This window comes from Pantherophis guttatus, chromosome 1 (assembly GCF_059756535.1).
Source record: "Pantherophis guttatus breed Tessera chromosome 1, ASM5975653v1, whole genome shotgun sequence".
Taxonomy (NCBI): Eukaryota; Metazoa; Chordata; class Lepidosauria; order Squamata; family Colubridae; genus Pantherophis; species Pantherophis guttatus.
This window is the reverse complement of record NC_142063.1, coordinates 146,191,587-146,213,060: the sequence shown is the minus strand read 5'-3', so window position 1 is coordinate 146,213,060 and position 21,474 is coordinate 146,191,587. Positions and strand designations below refer to the sequence as shown.

Here is a 21,474-nt window from a genome sequence, read left to right as displayed (position 1 = left end):
ACTTTCATGAGTATGAAGTTAAGAGTTAAATCACTATTGTCTATTAATATGTCAATCATAATATCCCATGGCCCTAAATTTTAAGAATTTATTATGCTTCAAGTTGTTGTATTACGAAAGAACAAGATACTCAAGGAATTTCCATGTTCTTCTTTTGAAGACATAATGTAACCAGAAATATTTTGTAGTAGGAAATAAATCTGCGCATGAAAGCCACTTTTACTATGTATAATTTCCTATTTGTAAAGAAAACATTTTTCAAACAACCTACCTCTGCCCAAATTGCCTGGGTCAAGGCTCCTTTCTTTCAGTTAAATATATGATTTGTGATACGTATTTTTAATATAAACTAACACTGAATAGGTTTAAAACTGATTAAGCAGTATCTGACTCCATTTTAATAGGATGTTTGACATTCAAATTATGTATTAAACTTTCTGCTTTTTATATGATAAGATAGCTTTTGAGATGACTTTTGAGTCAATGGATATCCAAAGGAGGCAAGAAAGACTTTGTGCAGCATTTAATAATAAACTGTTATGGATTGGATACCCATCCTCACTTTTCCAAAGATTACTAATCATAAAATCTTTTCAAGAGATTGGGAAACAGACTGGTGAACCAAAGAATTAATAGCTACCTTAAAGGATTAATAAGAGGAGGTATATTAAAATAGAGAGTTCTGGTCCAAAACGGACCCAAGTTACCCAAGTCCAAGTTTTTGCTTTTTTGGAAAGGTGGGGGGTGGGGGGTGGGCAGGGGAGAAAGATTGTTTTAGAATAACCCAACTTACAAAGGTGTAACCTTCAAGAATCTTGCCTTTTTAGAACTCTGAGTTATGCAGCAGAAATTTAAAAAAACAAACGTGGTTAACATTTATATATAACTTAGGGGGGAAACCCCAAACATATCCAACTGTAATAAGTAGGCTGTCCATGGTTGTTGAAACATTTCTCATTTACTGAGCAACCTTTGGGTCACACAAGAACAGAAACCGGCTAGTAACAATTACCATCCTGATATTTGTGTGATGTTTTCCAAAAGAGCTGAACTCACTTTAGACATAAATTAGTTTAGAAATTTGGATAATTTCCAATATCTTGGAGTAAGGGACTGTCCCCATTTAGCTCTTTTGCATTTAAGCAACATCTACCTGCCTCATTTCTCAACTATTTCTAACTGAAGTAACAACAATATATACCCTGGCATATCTCCAGTTCACAGATAAACTGAATAGCAGAATTAATTTTTAAAGAGTTCTGATATTCATTGCAGTAGAGACAAAAGTTCATTAATGTAAAGAGATTCTGAGTTTATTTGCACATAGAAAGTGAAATCCTTCAACTCTTACAACACATCCACATACAAGTCTGGGAATTAAGACTTATATACAAACCAAAAACTATCTTTTATCTGGAAGATTTTTTAAAATTATTCTTCCTATTAAAAAACAAACAAACTAGAAATTCTGGAGGTATTTCCAAAGATTTAAGCATCTCTTAGATATACTAAACATTGCTATAGAAGAAATAACAAAAACTTTAAAAAATTCGAAGTCAAAAATATGAAAGTTGATAAATCAGAAAAACAAACGAAGTAAAGTTAACTGTAATAATAGCTGAATAAAATGACAATAATTAGTGTTTGGGGGGGATGTATAGCAAAAAATAAGGGCTTGGAAACAGAAGTAAATTAGATTAAAAGAAGAGCTGTCCTATTACTTCTAATTGTAGATCAAGAAACCAGGTTTTAACATTAGCTAATCACATTTAGCAGACAGCTAAATGCTGTTTAAGGGAAGGAATCCACAACACTGAGAGACACCCAGATGAATTATGAGCTTTGTAATTCCCACAAAGAAGACAAGCGGCTCATCTCAAAGAAGCAACACTACAACATGCGAGAGGGAGTCCTTGAACTCAGATACAGCTTCTTTCTTCCCTTCTTTAGACTCGCCATTCAAGGGCAGGCTAAGATCCAGCAGCTCTTATCCATGCCTGGATGGTTCAAGCAGTGACATTTACAATGGAAAAGGCACCTCCTTGTCTAAGTGGGCCAATTGCATTAACAGGGGAAAGAAGAACTGCGGGGCACTTGTCTGCACTCGCGGAGCCACTTCAAGCTGGAAAGAAAATTGGAAAGCAGAGATCCATGGAAATGAGCCTCTGAGGTAAACTGGGGGAAGAGGAAGGAGGTCCATCGGGGATCCAAATATCTCTACGGTATTACAGAAGTTGCAAGGCCACGTCTGACTGATTCATTCGGCTAATAAAAAGCATAAAAAAAGTAACCCCAAATAGGAAAGCACCGATAAATTTACAGAGCGCGGTGAAGCAAGAGTTCTTAAACTTCGCGATATTGGGATAGTGTCTAAAATGGTAAATGCATGTGCGTGATCTCCCCTTGAAAAACAGTAAACATTTAACTAACTGAATAAAATTGCTGTGATTGGCACCTGGTTTTGACAAATCTTTCAATCCATGGGTTTAGTCCTCTCCCAAAAGTTGCTTCAGGTTTTTACCCCACCCCCCACCCCCCAGTAAAACTAAACTATGTCTAGATAAGCCAACTGCAGGTTTGCCCAAGCAAAACAGAAATGAGTTTTGACAGCTTTGCCTACACAGACGGATCTGCTTCAAAAAGATCAGTTTTTAAAGATTATTCCTCAATGTGAAAGTGACCATTTCCCTCTCTTTTTATGTTTAAAATGTATTCCTCTGCAGTCTCTTGCAGAGGATTTATAATGGTTATAAAAATTTCCAACAGGAAGATTATTATGCCACATTAAGTATTCCCAAAACTGGACAAGGTAATAATGCAGCAACTATCCGTAGAGCAAATTCAGGATATAGTTCTTTCTTTTATGTGCAGAGTCCTGAATTAATCTTAAAGAGTCCTATGAGAAGATGCAAGAGAATACTATAAGCTGCTGGTGTAGCTTGCCTGCGGCTCCCAGCCCTGGGCTACTGGCTGCCAGTGCAATCACACTGGTTTTGATGTGTAGAACAGCAAACAGCTTACTCTCTTGCAAACCCTACCTCTCCAGTCTCTCTGCTCGGTGGGGAGGGAAAGGGTAAGGCAAAGGAGAGATTGCCACAGACAGTACTTGCTCCCCGCCCCCACACAATCAGCTTAATAGTTATTTATTTAACATATGGCATAACAAACATTGACAGATAAAGGATACTAATATTTCACCTAAATTAAAAATAAACTAAATGTGAATAAATACATAAAAAGATCTATATTCAGATACTAATGTCCAAGTCATCTAACCACTGAAGTGCAGCATTGTTTATCTGAAAATAATTCAGAAACTGAAATGAGATATACACTCAGCTTATAACTAGTCACAATGTGATCTACAGTTTGACGTGGGACCCCACAGTCACACTGAGGGAAGGATGCCATACCCATTTTATACAGTAAATCCCAGCAGACACTGTGTGAGGTGCAAATCATATGCATGATCGTCCACTGCTGGCAAGGTAGACATTGGCACCTATGATCATCTATATGTCTTCTTCGTTTGGGCATTGAGCAACTGATTTGGCTTTTACTATTTAGCTTATAGTACTCTCTTACAATTCCTTCCTCTCCAATCTCTCTGCTCTGAGAGTAAGGGGAGGGGAACAGGGGTGAAATGCTCCCGGATTGGACTGGATCGCCCGGTCTGGTAGTGATCTTGGTCGGTGGTTTGGCGATCCGGTAGTGATGGCGAGCAAAGCTCCGCCCACCCACCCGGGTGTCATTATTTCCTGGTTTTAACCAGGAAGTAATGTGTTTTTTAACTTCTGCGCATACACAGTAGGTTTTGCGCATGCACAGAAGGTCTGTGCGCGCATGTGATGCTCGTGCATGCACTTCTGAACCGGTAAGGAAGGTAAGTAGATTTCATCCCTGGAGGGAAAAGGTAATACAAAGCCTACAAAATCATGTTTCCTACCCTCATCCGATAGTGGAGAGGTTAGAGAAGAAGAAATTTCAGGAGAATAAGCTGTTGTGTCCAACCAGGCACAGGACAATGCATACTGATCGTAATGGTGATCACGTGGCTCAGGGATGCTGCAAAAGTTGTAAACTGACTGCAAATTAATTCTTTCACACTATTGTAACTTCAAACGGTCACTAAATGAGTGGTCCATAAGGGAGAACTACCTATATATGATCACCAACCTTATTTAATATCAACAAGGTGGGGAACTAAGCAGGGATGAATTGTAATTCCATTGCTCTAACTTTTATCTAAATGGCTTGATAAGATTACCTTTCAAATTTGCACTTTCATATTCTTAAACTGGGAAATAAATTTGCTTCCACTTCATTATAGACAATGTGGTAATATTATGTGGGACTCTATATACCGTCTCAGAAAAGCCCTTTATGCAATTCTGCAGGAAGAATATATTGGGAATTACAGCTATCAAAAGACTAAAATCATGAGTTTGGGTAGAAGACCTGAAAGTCATGCCAGGCGTATGAATAGGCTCTCAAGCAATCATGTAATCTGAGTGTCATTTTTCATACATTCATTAAGTAGGGAACCTCATGCCTCTGTTTCAGCCCACAATGCTAAAATCTGTAAATATTTCATCTTCATTTCTTGCAAAAAGAAGAGGATAGTTCTATTCTTGCTTCCCTCAAATTAATTGCAATAAAAACACTGGCACAGATACTGTATTACACACAGCTGGGTCACCCTCTGGTTTAGGCTTACTGGAGCAAGTTCAATCCAATGGACTAGCAACCTTATCAGAAAAGCAAGGCATGCCATTGGGTGACTAGTTCTTACCCATTTTACCCATTGGGTGACCAGTTCTTACCCATGAGGACCCAGATTGTGGGGGAAATAAGCTGACTTTGTATAAAAATATACAAAAGTATGAAGGCTATTGCTTAACGCATTGTAAGCCGCCCTTAGTCTCCGGAGAAGGGCGGCATATAAATCAAATTTTTTTAAAAAAAAATTGCTTAATATACTTCCAGCAGTGTGGAACAAGCTCTTCCCACTAAGGCAACAATCTTGTTCATCCATCCTATGACGGTTATATTTTTAACCAAGAATGAACTACATGAGCCATAAATATAGGGGTGAGGAATTTGAGTTATTTAGCCTTCACAAAAAAAAAATTCATGTAAAAATAAAGATAGGCAGGAACCACCACCAGCTGACTTAAAACTTACAGAAACAAAGAGAAGAGAATTCAGCAGGAATGCACTTGACTATATTTTAAAGTACTTTCATATATAACAAATTTCTCTTCTCAATCAAGAGGATATGAACTTCTGTTCCCTGACTAGAATCCTAAAAAATTGCATAGGTGGTTTTTGCAAGAACCATTACAAAAGTCAGGATATTCTATGAACACATTTATGGTTTATATTGTACTTTTAAAAATTCCTGTTGCTCTGCCCCGTCTGCCCATTAGCTAAAGAACAGATCTAAATTTACGAGAACTGACTTATGCTGATACAAGAGCAACATTAAAGGAAAATGTTTTCACTTCAGTAGAACAAAATCTGGAAAGCAATCAACACTAACTCTTCAGTTCTTCCTTACCTGCAACAGAATTGGGTCGAGGCATTCCTAACGAGCCACAGTTTTGAATGTAAGTAATGGGGCCATCTCCAGAAGATGCTTCCACTTTTGACAAACTTTCTGAGGAACCTGTTGTCTCCTCTTCTGCAACTGGTGAACAATTATCTGTCCTTCTGTCAATAATTCCTTGGTGTACACCAGTTCTGAGATTTCCTTCTTTAGACCATTCTAAACTTGATCCACTCCGGTCGTCATTTTCAGATGAACTTGTTACTGTCCCTAAAAACCCAACAAACACAAATCCATAAGAATACCCTCCTGGGTATGAGTAGTACAGTTTTGGTTACACCCACACAATCATGGGAAACTTTGAATTGACATAAGGAGAAATGATAGTTATGTGACCCTTCTGGCAAGTCTACAAGTTCTTTCATGTCACTTTAAATTATAATCCTTGGGAAAATATAGGATAGTCGCTGTAAATGTTCTTAGTTTTGTCTATATATACTGTCCGCCTCTTAACATTCAAGAAAATATGCCATGAAAACTACTATCATTTTACTGAGATGACTAACAACTCAAGCACTATAAAATATGTAAAAATTTGAAGAGAGCCTTATAGTATGCTTCCATGTGACAGAATTATTAAATGTTTTGGTTTTTAAAAAAATTGGTCTTTTGATATATTATGAAAGAAAACTCCCTCCTGATTTTCTAATTGAAGGAAGAGGTTTTCCACTCAAGTCTGTAACCCTGAAAAGAGGGCATCTTGCCAAATATCCCCCCCTCCTCTCCTTTTGGCCACTAGCCCAGACCTTTCTCTTCTTTAGCTCACTGGAAAAGACGAAATTCTGCCTTTACTTTTTCTTCTTTTTTTTTATGTCAGTGGAGGCACAGACAATTTCAACTAAGGCAATAAAACACCAAAAAGAGAAGGAAAGCTATCTGAGCCAGTAAAAAGTGTGGGAGGAGGAGGGGAAGGTAATCTTCCACTCAAAGGAGCTACTGGCCCAGAATAACGTAGCAGGAATGGAAACAGAATAGAAGCCGACTTAAGTGGCATAGAAGAACAACTATTTTCATGGTTGAGCAAAGCCTGCCCTCCCTCCACAAGAAAACCTTACAAAAGGCATACTTATTAAACTGTGTACTGAATGAACATTAATGCTAGTAATATATTTGCACACATAAACCAAAAAAAAAAAAAAAAAAGGCCTGGTAGGTTTGAAAATTAGTGTCTGCTTCCCTTATCAAATAAATGCAGAATAAGTAGATTTATAAGGAATTCATGGAGCATTTCATTATTAGTTTTGCATTCTTTTAATGCTGTGAAGTGACTTGAAGGTTGTATGAATGAAAAGATGGGAAATAAACTAAACAGATAAATGCAAACAGAAGAAACCTAGTCCATCATTTTCATTCCATTTTAAATGTTCTCTTTCAAAAAGCACTAGCATCTTTCAATATTTGCTGGGAAGTATGTGTGACAGACTGATGCATCTTATGTATTTTTGTAACAGCACTAAGAATAAATGATATGAACTTATGTACATTGAGACGGATATTCTTTCAGGATCCTTATTGTCCCAGCTATTTTTCCTTGGCTTTCTTCTAGATTTTCTAAAGCTTTCAGTTTAGCTCAGATCTCTATAGCTTACTTTGTGTTCGTTTTACATTCCCAATCTTAAACTAAGCATGCAAACCATTCCTTAGTATAAAAATTCCTCTGCTTCCACATCTTAAAAATAAGCAACGTCTTATTTCTTGGAAGACAAGCAGCATTTTACCAGTGTCCATTGTTTGCCTTCACTACCATTCCGAACTCCAAGCTTGACCTTGCCACAGCAACTTCAAAATAAAACAGCTAAATGCTTTGTGTAGTGCCACTTCCCAGGGAAATATATAGCTTCACAAAAATTGTAAGAAATCTTATTTGCATTTATTTATGAAATTTATGAAGCTGCCCATTTCACAGAAAGCAACTCTTAGGTGTCCAGCTTGCAGATTTACTTCAGAATTTTTTGCAATTTTATACAGACCAGTGGTGTTTTTCTAGTATAAGAAAACCAATTTTCCAGGCAATTAAACCTGGCATGGTAACTTCCAATTAACATAGACATCATGGTGGGGATGAGGCTTTTGCTGAGCAATAGAGCACTAGGTCATTCATAGGCACATAATTGTTTATGGAAAACAATTATTTCCATATTTTAGACCAAAGTTCTCAACCTTTCAGGCTTTGTGGACCGGCAGGGGGGGAAGAGGGGATGGTTCTGGACAACTGGCTGGTAGGCGTGTACATGCGCACAGCTGCATTTGCACAAGCTGTGTGCACATGCCTCCGCTGCTCACACAGATACAGTGTGCATGCACACACTTGCCTGCTGCTCATGCAAGTGGGGATGCGCATGTGTGCTTGCTCGTTTGCCCATTTCCACGGCCCTGTTGCAAACAGCTCATGGTCCACTAGTGCGCCATGGCCCAGAGGTTGGGGCCCCCCGTTTTAGACTTCCGTTTATGGAGGTACATTATTGGTCATTTTAGGTTAGTAATGACTGGACAATGGTTAGCAGTAGATCTCCAAGATTTTGCACACAAGCCTTGACTATACCTACATAATACTACTGAACCGTTCACCCATCATCCCCACAACTCAGATACCACAAATCTACCACTGTGCTACAGTAACATGTTTGTGAACACAGGTAGTCCTCTACTTAAAACAGTTTATTTAGTGACTGTTCAAAATTATAACAGCACTGAAAAAAGTGACTTATTACCGTTTTTCACACTTATACTGTTGCAGCATCCCCATGGTCACATGATCAAAATTCAGGTGTTTGACAACAGACTAAGGCGTTTGCAGTTCCCAGGGTCATGTGATCCCCTTTTCTAACCTTCTAACCTAAATCCTCGATTTACGACTACAGTTAAGCTTAAAATTTCCTTTGCTAAGCAGGACATTTGTTAAGTAAGTTTTGTCCCATTTTACAACTTTTCTTGTCACAGCTGTTAAGTGAATCACTGCAACTGTTAAGTTAGTATCACTGTTGTTAGGTGAATCTGGCTTCCCCATTGACTTTGCTTGTCAGAAGGTTGTCCTTGCATTCCAGATGAGATTCAGGGATAATATCAATTCTGAAGATACTTCAACAAGATCATAGTGGTACTGAAATCTGAAGAAAGGACTTTGAAATTCATAACTCTATTAACTATTAAGCCATAGCAACATTATCTGTTTCTACAGAAAAATTACTATCTTCCCCATCCAACATATACCTCTGAAAATCACAGCCTTGTAATAAATGGAAGGTTTTCAGCCCCTTCTAGCCCAATAAGAGTTATAAGTAAATAGAACACAATTACATACCTAAAAAAATACTCAAAGGAATTCCAGAGAATGACATAGTATTGAATGAAAGATCATTTTACATTTTTTAAAAAAAAAGAAATTGGAGTCACGCAGTATCAGGAATTAAGATAAGAGAGCTTCAGCTCCATTTTCTTTGCAGCAGATAGCCTTTGCAGACACAATAAAAAGCAAGCTACAGAAGAGACAGCCAGAAGTGACTGCATTATCAGGAATTAAACTGCTTACCTATAATTCCACTGTCCTTGCTTTCCAACGTGGAGCTTGGGCTGCTAATGGTCCCACAGGGACTACTTTTGTTGGCCGCTGTTTTGTCAGCACAGCTATTCAGAGTAGAGCAGGGACTATCGGTGCTAGGCGACGTAGTGCTGCTTGTTAGTGTAGAACAAGGACTGACTCCTTGACTAGCTACTGTGCACTAAAAAAAAAAGAATGAAACAAGGAATTAACAAACACAGCACAGATCAATCCACAAAGAGAACAGTTCATATTCAGCAGGAAAAAAAAAACTGCACAGACATATGAAGTTCCCCTGGAAATTTCTTAGAATGATCTGTTGAATACTTTTCAGGCAGTTAGTACAGCCATGACCACAATAAGAAGTTAAATCAATTTATGGACCTTTGATACTCTAGGTCAGAACTGTACAGGATTTTCTGAAATACTGGTAAAAATCATCTTACTAAAAGCCAGCAATACCAAATCCAACTATTGGGCCTTCAGGATGAAGGTAAAATGCAGATTTTTTTTTCATTAGCTTTTAAAACAATAACAACAACCCAGAGCCATATAGATGATCTTATTTAAAACTATTTGGTCATAACTGTTTATAGGTTTAGAACGAAGCAGATTAATAAACCACATATTCTTTTAGACAGAGATTCCATTCTTTAAACATTTTGTAGAAAGATTTTCCTATATCGTCCTAAACGATAAATTTGTCTAATTGAAAAACTTTTTAATTCAATATATACAGAGTTCATGTGCAAAATAACTATGCATGTTGCACTATAAGAAAAAAATAATCATCTCCAGTTGCATCATGATTCAGAACTGATTTCCAAATGTCATACAAAAATTGTATAGTTAATTTTTCTGCTAGGAGAGAATTTCATTTAGTTTTTCTCCACAGATCCAGCGAGTCAAGTACCATAACCTGCATCATTGTGGCCTTAGACAAGAAAAGAGTAAGAACTAAATATTCTTTTTTTAATATTTTCTAGGTCAAGTAGTTTGAATCATCTGAATTAAAAAACACAATTTATTCAATAGTATTCGAATCATTCTATGTGGTGTATCTTAAATACTTAAAAGTAGTGTTTCTGTAAAAAAAAAAAAAAAAAGCAAAGAAAATTACCAATAAATATATCACTTATTTATTACAGATAGACTACAATTGAATCCAACATTTCTGTTGATAAGTTAGACACTTAAAGTGACTTTTGTCCTGTTTTACAACTTTTTAGCCACAGTTGTTAAGCAAATCACTGCAGTTATTAAGTTAGTGACACAATTGTTAAATAAATCTGGCTTTCCCATTGACTTTGCTTGTCAGGAGGTCGCAAAAGGGGATCACATGACCCTGGGACACTGCAACCATCATAAATATGAGTCAGTTGATTTTTTGATCACGTGACCACGTGGATGTTGCAACAGTTGCAGGTGTGAAAAACAGTCATAGGTCACTTTTTTCAGTGCCGTTGTAACTTTGAACAGTCAATCAATGAACTGTGTTAAGTTGAGGACTACCTGTAGTTATTTGCATGACACATTTACATGTTCTGGTGAAATATTTTGAAAGCAAGAAATATGTAGCATCTTAGATTGAGACTATTTTCCATTCGCATACCATAGTTTCATGTTTTTCTTCTGGGGAGATATGGGCAGAAGCTGGAAGCCCTTCTCCCAGTAAAAACCCAAGCCTTGTCATCAGTTCCTGAGCTGCTGGTGAACAGCTTGATTCCTTCTCTGACTTTGCTTCTGTTCAAAAAAGGTAATTTCAAGGGAAGGAGAAAGATTAATTAACGTTTATATTCACTTCAAATGACTGTAGTTTCCAACATACAGGCAAATAATGAAATTTAAACAAATTATTATCAACAAATTTTATTTTGCCATATTCTAACAAAACTCTATTAAAAAAAGCACTTTCAATGTCCATTTATTAAATGGAACTCCCTATATAAAGGGAGATCCTCGCACATGTTTAACTTCTGAATCTGAATTAAAGTAGGCATAAATACTAGCTCTGCAAACTAGAATTAAATTATTTTGGTTTTGCATCCAACCAACATGGGTTTTTAGAATATAAAGAATGTCTTTCTCTCTCACACATAAGTAGAATCTGAAGATGCTATTTTTTCAATGAATGAAAATACAAAAATGCAGAGTATTTTTTTGAAGAGTATGTGGTCATACATGAGCCTCTTTTATGTATGTGTCTGCCGGTGTGTATATATGTACATGTCTGCACACCTTTATCTATATTCTTATGGAAACTGATAGCAACTTCTAAAATGATTCAGACTGAGTGGTGACCAAAAAAGCTCATGTGATTATTTTTCCAGGCTCTTCTATGCTAACAAAACAAACCTATGAAATTGTCTACCAGTGTAATACGTACCTCAGGACTGATCATAGGAAACAATTCAGTTAATAGCTATGCTATCAACCAAAATACCTTCAGGCTTCTTGGATGTTATACTGTTGTTTGCATTGCTAAGTTTTTGTTAAATAAATACATTTAACAAATAAATAAATTTGTTTTATGTTTTAAATTGCACCAAGAATCCCATGAGTGAACAAGCACAGTTGTTTTAGAAGCGCATTGCCTTTCTAATTCTTGCAATCAGATAACATTCCAGCATACTAATCCTCCCATACACAAAACAAATAATCAGAAAATTAATCAGTGGAATGACTTGCCTCCAGAAATCGTGGGTCCTCTAAAACTGGAGGTTTTTAAGAAGAGATTGGACAACCAATTGACTTAAATGGTATAGGATGTCCCGCTTAAACAGGGGGTTGGACTAGAAAGCCTCTAAGATCCATTCCAACTCTGAAATAGATTCAAAAGCTGGAAAGGAGGTATTTAAATCCTCACCCATGGCTGATACTATAATCCATTTTCTTCTATTGTACTATTATTTTATATGAAGGTATAGATAGAAATTCCAACCAGAACCTGTCATATCAGCATTGATTAGCCTAGAGTAGCCCCATAGTGAGATAGGCAACAAGTGAATTTAACAAATAATAAGTGATGTGCTAAAAAATAAAACAATCTTAATACTGTAAGATTTTAAATGATGTCCATTTACAGGGCAACATTCTAGTGCAAGGATTTGCATGCTTCAGTTTTACTTGGCAATCCATTTACTTTAAGGAAAAAACCCTATGATTTCTAACACGCTCTGCAGATCTTCATGCAACTAGTTACTCCAGAAAGCGAGACTTGTCTATTTCTCATCATTCTCTGTCATATACATCACAGTTTCACGTGGTTCCATCCAGGGTAAATTCTTATAATCTGCCCCATGCCAGCCACATCTCCAGAGACCTTTTCATCAGCTATAGAAGCTAAGGGAATCTTCATGTCCAAACACAGTTAATTCTGAATACCAGATGCTCAAGGCAAGAAGGGGAATGTTCTTGTCATCATATAACAATTGTATAAGATTTGTACACAGACTTAGCAGCTGTTTGTTGTTGGAATCATGATATATGAGATGGAGGCCAAAAAAACTTACTTACAGCAGCAACCTGATTACAAGAAAAAGACAATGCTTAATCCACACAACGCACAATTCCTATGAATACATTTGTGCTGTTATCACTATCGTTGACATTACAAAAAAGCAAATTTGTGAGTCAGAGATTCAAATAACCTGCCCAAACCCATATTCTTGGAAGTCAACATCACGTTGACTAGGTTTACTCAGTCCACTAAAACACAGTTTTGTTTATTCTCCTTTATTGGTAGAGTTTGTTTAATCAGGACTTTTCAATAAATATGGTAGCTAGTTTATCATATCATATCATATCATATCATATCATATCATATCATAAGTGTTTTTGCACAACATTTACAACATTAAGTGTTGTACCTTATGATTCTTGATAAACTTATCTTTTCTTTTATGTACACTGAGAGCATATGCACAAAGACAAATTCTATTCTATTCTATTCTAAGCAAGACAAGACAAACTTAATGTATTATGTAAACAAATGAAACACTTTGTTTTCTTCACTAATGTATTCATTTTTCTTTCAACCTTTTTTTTAAACCTTACTTCAAGTAAGGTTTCTTACTTCAAGTAAGGTAACCTTAGTTCAAAAGCCTTTTCATGGATGAATATTTTATGAAAGTACAGGATGAAGTAAAAGGGCTAATCTAGAACTGAAGATATTTGGTGGATGAAATATATACATTTAGAAAGCCTTCTTTTTACAATTTATGATGCTGCCACGGCTTTCCTAACAACAGAAAACCCAATTTAATTACTGATTAGAGACAAATCAAATCTCTCTGAATGCCATTCAATCCTATATTAGGTCATTTATCCTACCTATTAAACTTGCCAAAGATTCAAGATGCTTAAATCAAAATATTGCAATTTAATTATCACTTGCCCACAATTATGAGCCAAAGCTCCTTTACTCCAACCAGCTCCTCAATCCTTTACCTAGCAGATTTCACAAGCATGGGACAAGCAGACAAATTTTCTCCCAAATCAGAATCAGCCTTTCCTAGCGAAAATAAACAAATCGAGTAGATAGGCATTAGAAAAAACACCTGACAAAGACTTGTATGAATCTGATCTGAGAATATTTTTATAATGTAGTGAAAGTTAAAATATATAATCTTATCATGTCTGTGAGCTATGCCATGGCATTCATATAATGCCTGCTATGCCAAAAATCTTACTTAGCAATGGCTTTGCTATCTTAGCTATTTGAGTCCATTCATGAAGATCCTTTCTCAAAAAACTGCAATTCCTATAGCAATCTTTATATGATTATAAACAATGCAGAATAATAGTCAAAACTAACCTGTGCATCTGTGATGTCTATGATTTCTTCTACCTATTTTATCAAATATTAGACCTTATTTTATTTTTTTGTCCAAATTTGTTATTTTTAATATATTAAGTATAAATAATACATACAGACTAGTGATTGTGTGGCATCCTGAGTCCGGCTGGAGATAGGGTGGCATATAAATCTCATTAATAAATCCTGTCATGTGGGACTGATGGAGTGGAGATTTAAATCAACTAACTAGCAAAATTAATGCGTTTCTTCAGGTTTATAGGATGTTCTTTAGTCATTTTTCTGGATTACCAGCCCTAGCTAGGTCTTCTCTGCTGAATAAACAGAATTAGTAATAAATAGGGCATTGGAGATGATAGAAGAATTCTTATGCACTATTAACTACAATCTTTCTTTTACAAAAAGACATCACCTTTTCATCAACAAAACTGCCAATCCTTCCCAGTCACTGCATGCACATCTCATAGAATAAAAGAATGAGAATAGCGTTTTGAAGGAAAGATCCTCAAAATCAATACATTATAACTGCCAAACATTTTAGGCTTGACATCTATGACAGCATTAATATACATAAAACTACAATTGGATAAATAGTATTATTATATAATAGTAAATTGTTTTAGCTCTCCATTAATTTCCTCAACCTATGGGAAAAACTGGAGGCACAAACACTATGTTGTAGAAATTAGCTTTGTTATACTCAAAGGAGAATCAGGGCTATAGTAGATTTCTCATTAAAGAAGGGGAGGGGGAAGGTGTGAGATGTGGGGGAAACAGGCAGACAAAGCTTTCAATTCTGCTAGAAAAATCTATGCCTCAAATAGCAAAGAGATTTTGAGAGTTCAAGCTCAAGAAAAACAAGGAGGTAATTTACTTAACTAGATGTTATATACTGATTTTGCTGATGTTGACCAGGCTGTAAATCTAAAATATAATGCTGAAGATGAAATTCTTTTTATATTAGAAATACTTATAGAGCATTTGACTGTAAGTTCTCACTGACATTCACTGAAACTGCACTCTGTTATGCCATGGTCAAATTTAATGAACATGGAACTTTTCAAGAATACCAATTAACTCCAGGGTCAGGCTGTTACTAGTCTTGCTGACACAGTCATCTATTGTTATTGCTGTCTGATTTAGCAAGCTTTTCATTTGTGATGCACATCACTTTAACATGGCATAAGTGGAACACTCTGATTAAAAAAACACACACACACACACACCCTGAAAGAAAGTTCAGAAACTAACTCCAAGCAGGCCTCTCACATTAAAAGAGACCCCCCACAACCATCAGACTGAATTTCGCTTGAAGATTAGGTACACATCATCATTCCCGAATGTCAAGCAACCAAACACAAGGATACATTCGCCCATGCAAGATCCGTAAAACGTTCGTCCCCATTTCCCTTTCAAGGCAACGTTCAAGCCATTCAGTTAAAAATGAAACAATTCCAAATACACACGCTTACCATTCTGGTTAGGTTCTGTTGGCTCCAACACTTTTCTCATTGGAACGACAACTGTATCTGCAGGTATGCGAGGACTTTCCACATACTTGGGCTTCCTAACCGGACCTGAAATGGGAAATGAGGTATTTACTATTACCTTTTGTAATATTTTTCCAAAGGGATTACCGATTTCCAGAAGACATAATCAGAATACACTAAAAGCAGAAGCTCATCATGCAACTACTGTCCTCGACATATATTATAGTGATTACAGCAATCTCTCTCTTACTTCCACTTGTGCAGTCTGTTGTCAGGGGGGAAAGCAGCAACAGCAAGCTGTATTTAGGCTCACTTTTTGGAATGTAAACTCTTCTGTAGAACAAAAGCAGATTCCTAGCTGTGATGCCCCTGAAGCAGCCTCCAGCATATGTAAAGAGAGGGTGGCTCTGACATGATCAAAAGCCATACAAGCATCAGCACTGGCCTCTGGAGGCCAAATCCCTATTTTTCACCTCAATTGGAAGATAACCCTTGTTTACAAGAATAATCTTTGAAACTGGGAGGCAATGATTACAAAGGCAGCTTGCAGCATTAGCCCTCTTAATACCCCGGTCTATAGCTTTATATTACCGAGTACTGTATTTTTGGCCAAGTCGATGACGCACACAGGTCAGTGATGAGAGAAATAAAAGAAAAAAAAAATCCGTTTGGCAGCTCTCTCAATATTTTCATTTTAAAAGAGACCTGCAGCAATTTGCCAACGGATAGCTATATTAAGTCAAAGCATATTCAGTATTTCACAAGCATGTCTTTTCACCTGGGTCAATTCATCAAACAGATTTCATCAAGTGTAAAAAGAAAAAAAAAGAAAAGAAAGTCTAAGTACTTTCATTAGGGTATTTAAATTATTAATGACAATGTACTTTACCAAATGCAACAATTGCTGGAAACGTTAAAGGAACAATAGAATTTGTAGTCACAATGAAAATACTGCCATCTAAAGTTTCTTTAGAGAAAGGCTTTCAGTACTGAGGCAATAGCTTTAATTTGGACTGTTTTATGTTCTCACTGCAATCTGTCATCCTACCCCCCACCCCACCCCATAATTGAATTACTATTAGAAGTAAGATCTCCACAGCACCACCGACAGCTGCCATCCCCATTGCATTTTCACTGCTGCAACCAATCACAATTTGCACTATTGCCATTAACTGAAACAGCACTCATGAAGAAATGCCACATACTGCAGCCATCCATATCAGTGGTGAAATCCAATTTTTTTTACTACCGGTTCTGTGGGCATGACTTAGTGGGCGTGGTGTGGCTTGGTGGGCGTGGCTTAGTGGGCGTGGCAGGGGAAGTATACTGCAAAATCTCCATTCCCTTCCCATTCCTAGAGGAAGGCTATTGCAAAATCTCCATTCCTACCCCACTCGGGGGCCAGCCAGAGGTGGTATTTGCCGGTTCTCCGAACTACTCAAACTTTCTATTACCGGTTCTCCGAACTGCTCAAAATTTCCGCTACTGGTTCTCCAGAACCTGTCAGAACCTGCTGGATTTCACCCCTGATCCATATCCATCATTTCATCAAAGCTTTCAGGTGCAGTTCCCGCTCATTGTATATGAACAATATACAGGTAGTCCTCAACTTACAACAGTTCATTTAGTGACCATTCAAAATTACGTAAGGCACTGCAAAGTGACTTATGACCGTTTTTCAGAGTTACGACCTTTGCAGCAACCCCGTGGTCACGTGATCCAAATTCAGATGCTTGGCTACTAGTTCATATTCATGACTCTTGCTGTGGCCCCCAAGGTCACAGGATCCCCTTTTGCGACCTTCTGGCAAGCAAAGTCAATGGGGAAGCCAGATTCACTTAACAACCGGGTTACTAATTTATCAATTGCACTGATTCACTTAACAACGGTGGCAAGAAAGGCTGTAAGATGGGGCAAAATTCATTTAACAAATGTCTCACTTAACAGAAATGTTGGGCTCAGTTGTGGCCTTAAATTGAGGACTACCTGTAGTTTACATGTCTTTAATTATCTATTTTGTTTCTTTAAAAGTTCTTTTAGCATACATTTTTATAGAGAAAGAGATAAAACCAGCAAAGTATTTGTCTGACTTAAATTTAATTCCTTGCAGTTCTACTTAAATACTAATTGCATTATTTTCTATTTCATTGTTAAATTATAATAATCCTGGATTTTTGAAGCCAAATGGGCTTTCAATTAGGAAGAGGCAAGCTTCCAATACAGTAAGATCATTCTTAAACCTAAATATATTTTCATTGGGTAACTTTTTCACTACATTCAACAATAAACCATCCACAGCTTCAATATCTCAATGAATAACTCTCTTTCCTGAAGGTGGGAGAACTTAACAAAATGAGTGTTCTTGCCTAATTTGGCTCTATCAGAGAGTAAGGTTGGCTATCTGCAAAAGGCTATTTAATTCAAAAGACCTTGGTACAGCATAAAAATACAAGATAGGAAACAAAAAGAATTTTACTAATGTGAGTTTGCAAAACACCGAATACAAGAATTTCAAATTCGAAATACCCTAGTTCAGCTGTGAAGTAGCCTATTCTGAATGCAAAATATGCCACCTTAAACACATGAACAACATTGTTTCAAGTAGGAAAATACTTCAGCTCAACACCTCCAAAAGGTTCAGAATGTCCAATTTGCATATGAGGTAGAGTATTGTGTATTTGAGATGCAATGTTTCAAGTTTAAGAAGGTTCAGTCTGAAATGTTTTGAACAACCTTAATTAATCATGACTTTGCTTCCAGAGCCTCAAGTGGATTTTCAAATTAAATTATTCATAATTGTCCTTATTCTGAATTTACTGGAACATTGTTTTTCTTACAGTACTGTCTCTGGGTTATAAGCTGTTGTTTTTTAAAACTGCAGACAGTTTTAAATTTCAGTAATATACCATACTTGAGCTCATACCAACCCCATGTATAAAATAAAAATAGCTTTTATTCTGTACTTCATCTTGGCAGACAGTCAAGTTCATATTAAAAACTGGCCGCCTATTCTTTTGTTCCACCTAATAGTAACTAATCTAAACATGGCAATATTTATTTTCTTACACACAGAAGTAGCAAAAAGATATAGGCCAATGATAGTAACTTTAAAATGTCCTCCACCAGAAGTAACTTCACCTGCATAGATCTGAAACACAAAAAACATTCACACCTGTTTGTTGGGATCTGGAGAAGTTACTCCAACCCTTCCCCCTTTTGGGATTAGAGGAAGAGAAACTGAGGGATTTACTCAGTTACTCAGCTATACTGAGGGAGGGAAAACAACAAAGTTCCTTCAGCTTCTGAAAAAAGGAAAAAGTAAGAAGCTGGAGGGTATTGTTGTGGTCCGCCAGCAGCCTGCGGAACTGGCAGCAGAATCAGACAGTGAGGAGGCTGGGGAGGAACATGGGCCAGTCCTAGAGTCTGGGGAAGGCTCAGCTGAAGGCACTGCGTCGGAGGCAAAGATGGGGCCAAGGCCATCTGGGAGTTATGTGCGGACTCCAGAGCCTCCAGAGTTGGACATCAGAGAGGCAGAGGAACAGGGGGAGCGCAGAGCTACCAGAAGGCAAGAACAGTTAAAACAAAAGCGACGACTTGGGAGTAAAGCTTGGAGATGATTGGCCCCTCCCATAAAACATAAAGGAAGAGCAAAGGCACATGGCCCTTTGCAGGAAGCAACGTTGTGAATGGTGTCGGTGTATGTACTTTGAAGCTCTGTTTTTGACTCTGTGTTTCTGTGTGGCCTTGCCAAGATAATTGCCAATTAGGTGTTTTGGCGGCGTGTCAAAGAAGATAAAGGTGGGTGTTTACCAGCTTTATCCTAAGGACTGTGGCAGACTTCTGTTGGACTATTAATAAACTCTTGGTGATTCAGCATGTGCTGTGAATGAAAGGAATTCACAGCCATTAAAATAAAAAAAGGGTTTTTGGGACTAATTGTGTGCTTTTGACTATATCAGGAAGCCTAGGTCAGAACAGGTCTAGGACAACTCGCTGTGGCCAACTCACCACAGCCAATTTGTCCCGGGACAACTTGCTGTGGGGCAATTCAACATTGTATTAATCATTTTATTCAGTTACTTTTATTATTGGTGACCAAGTTTTCATAAAAATTATTGTAACTCTTTTATTTTTGGATTGACTTTCTTTATTACTATTGGCCACAGTTCTGTTGGAATTAATTTAACTTTTGTTAAATTGTTGAATTGTCACGTGGCAAGTTGTCCTATGGCAAGTTGGCCACAGCAAGTTGTTCTGCAGCAAGTTGGTCACAGTGAGTTGTCCCATTTCGAAGCTGGAAGTCCAAGAAAGCACAAAGACAAAGAAGCCAAATCAATAGGGATTTGAGGTGATGGGCAAGTGAGAGAAGTCTATATATAGATAAAATGTGTAAGGAAATCCAGCATCAATAAAATAGTGTCTTCCTTATTCAAATAACTGAGAAAGGGCGTTGTCTTACCTGAACGCCCGTTCTGGGGACCGATGTGACAGCGGTCAGGAGAGGGTTAACCACCCTAATCTGGCACAGATCGAGTCAGGAAGTTAACTCCTCCTCCTGCTGCTCCTCCAGCTTTCAGACGAGGAATGTGAAGTGATGTCCTGACGACGCATTAGCCACCTGAAAGAGAACAAATACACAACAGGAGTGCTCCCAGCCGAGACGGACCGGCGGAAGGAAGGGTGGGGCTGACCGCTGTCACATCGGTCCCCAGAACGGGCGTTCAGGTAAGACAACGCCCTTTCTAGGGAAGCGATTGTGACAGCGGTCAGGAGAGGGACGTGCCAAAGCCCGTGACCTACTGGGAGGGATCCGCCCGGGACGTGGAGGCCTGGTCCGCACAGACCTGTTGAAGAACCCGGCGCCCAAAGGCAGCCTCCGCCGACGCAAAACTATCTATCCGATAATGGCGGATGAAAGGCGTGGGAGACGCCCAAGTTGCGGCCCGGCATACCTCCAGCAGAGAGGCCTGGGTGGCCCACGCTGCCGAGGTAGCCGCACTGCGTGTGGAATGAGCAGTGATGCGACGAGGAATAGGAAGAGACAGAGTCTCGTAGGAAGAAGCAATAGTGGCGCGAAGCCAACGACCTACAGTGTGAGAGGATACCTTTAGACCCAGGGTGGAAGGTTGAAAGGAGACAAAAAGAGCCTCCGACCTGCGGAACGAGGACGTTCGGCGGATATAAATGCGTAGGGCTCGACGAACATCCAGTAAGTGCCAAACCCGTTCCCGTGGATGAGACGGGTGAGGACAAAAGTCTGGGAGAACCAGTTCCTGGGACCGATGGAATAGAGAGTTAACCTTAGGGAGAAAGGTGGGGTCCAAACGAAGGACCACCCTGTCGGGGTGGAAAACGCAAAGGTCAGCTCTAGTGGAAAGGGCTGCCAGTTCCGAGATCCGCCTAGCGGACGTAATGGCAACCAAGAAGGACACCTTATAGGATAGGAACCGCAGCCCCACGGTACGGAGAGGCTCAAAGGGGGCCCGGGTGAGAGCGTCTAACACCTTAGGGAGGTCCCAGGTGGGGTAACGATGTACGGGTGGAGGACGGGAATTGGAAGCACCCCTGAGGAACAGCCTTATCAAAGGACGATGAGCCAGGGAGTGTCGGGCACCCAAACAGAGTATAGAGGATAAAGCAGCTACTTGCCTGCGTAAAGTGTTGGGGGAGAGACCCGCGTCCAGCCCTCTTTGAAGAAAAACGAGTACCTGTTCCGTAGAGGCCAGTTTCGGATCCAGCCCTTTCGAGGTACACCACCCAGCGAAGGAACGCCAAGTAGCCCCGTAGATACGGATCGTGGCCGGGCGACGAGCCGTCAGAATGGTGTCGACCACGTCGGCGGGAAGATGACGGTCCCTCAGGAGCTGGCGCTCAACCGCCAAGCGGTTAGCTGAAACCAGGCCGCGTCCGGATGGTGAAGTGCGCCCTGCCGGAGGATGACGTCGGCCGGGGGAAGACGCCAAGGAGGAAGGACCGACAGAGCCTGGAGGTCGGCAAACCAGGGCCGGCGGGGCCAATGTGG

General features: G+C 38.7%; 1 protein-coding gene across 10 annotated transcripts in view; it reads right to left on the bottom strand.

Annotated features, from left to right (window-relative positions):
* The window catches only part of TANC1 (tetratricopeptide repeat, ankyrin repeat and coiled-coil containing 1), a 159,908-nt gene that overhangs the window by 47,854 nt on the left and 90,580 nt on the right, over positions 1-21,474 (bottom strand). For all 10 annotated transcript variants that reach the window (XM_087881918.1, XM_034425697.3, XM_034425687.3 and 7 more), the window contains 4 exons: positions 15,435-15,539; positions 10,759-10,889; positions 9,138-9,327; positions 5,561-5,818 (listed from right to left, as the gene is read on the bottom strand). In XM_087881918.1, coding sequence (XP_087738044.1) covers positions 5,561-5,818; positions 9,138-9,327; positions 10,759-10,889; positions 15,435-15,539 — 684 coding nt within the window. The remainder of the gene's footprint in view (positions 1-5,560; positions 5,819-9,137; positions 9,328-10,758; positions 10,890-15,434; positions 15,540-21,474) is intronic.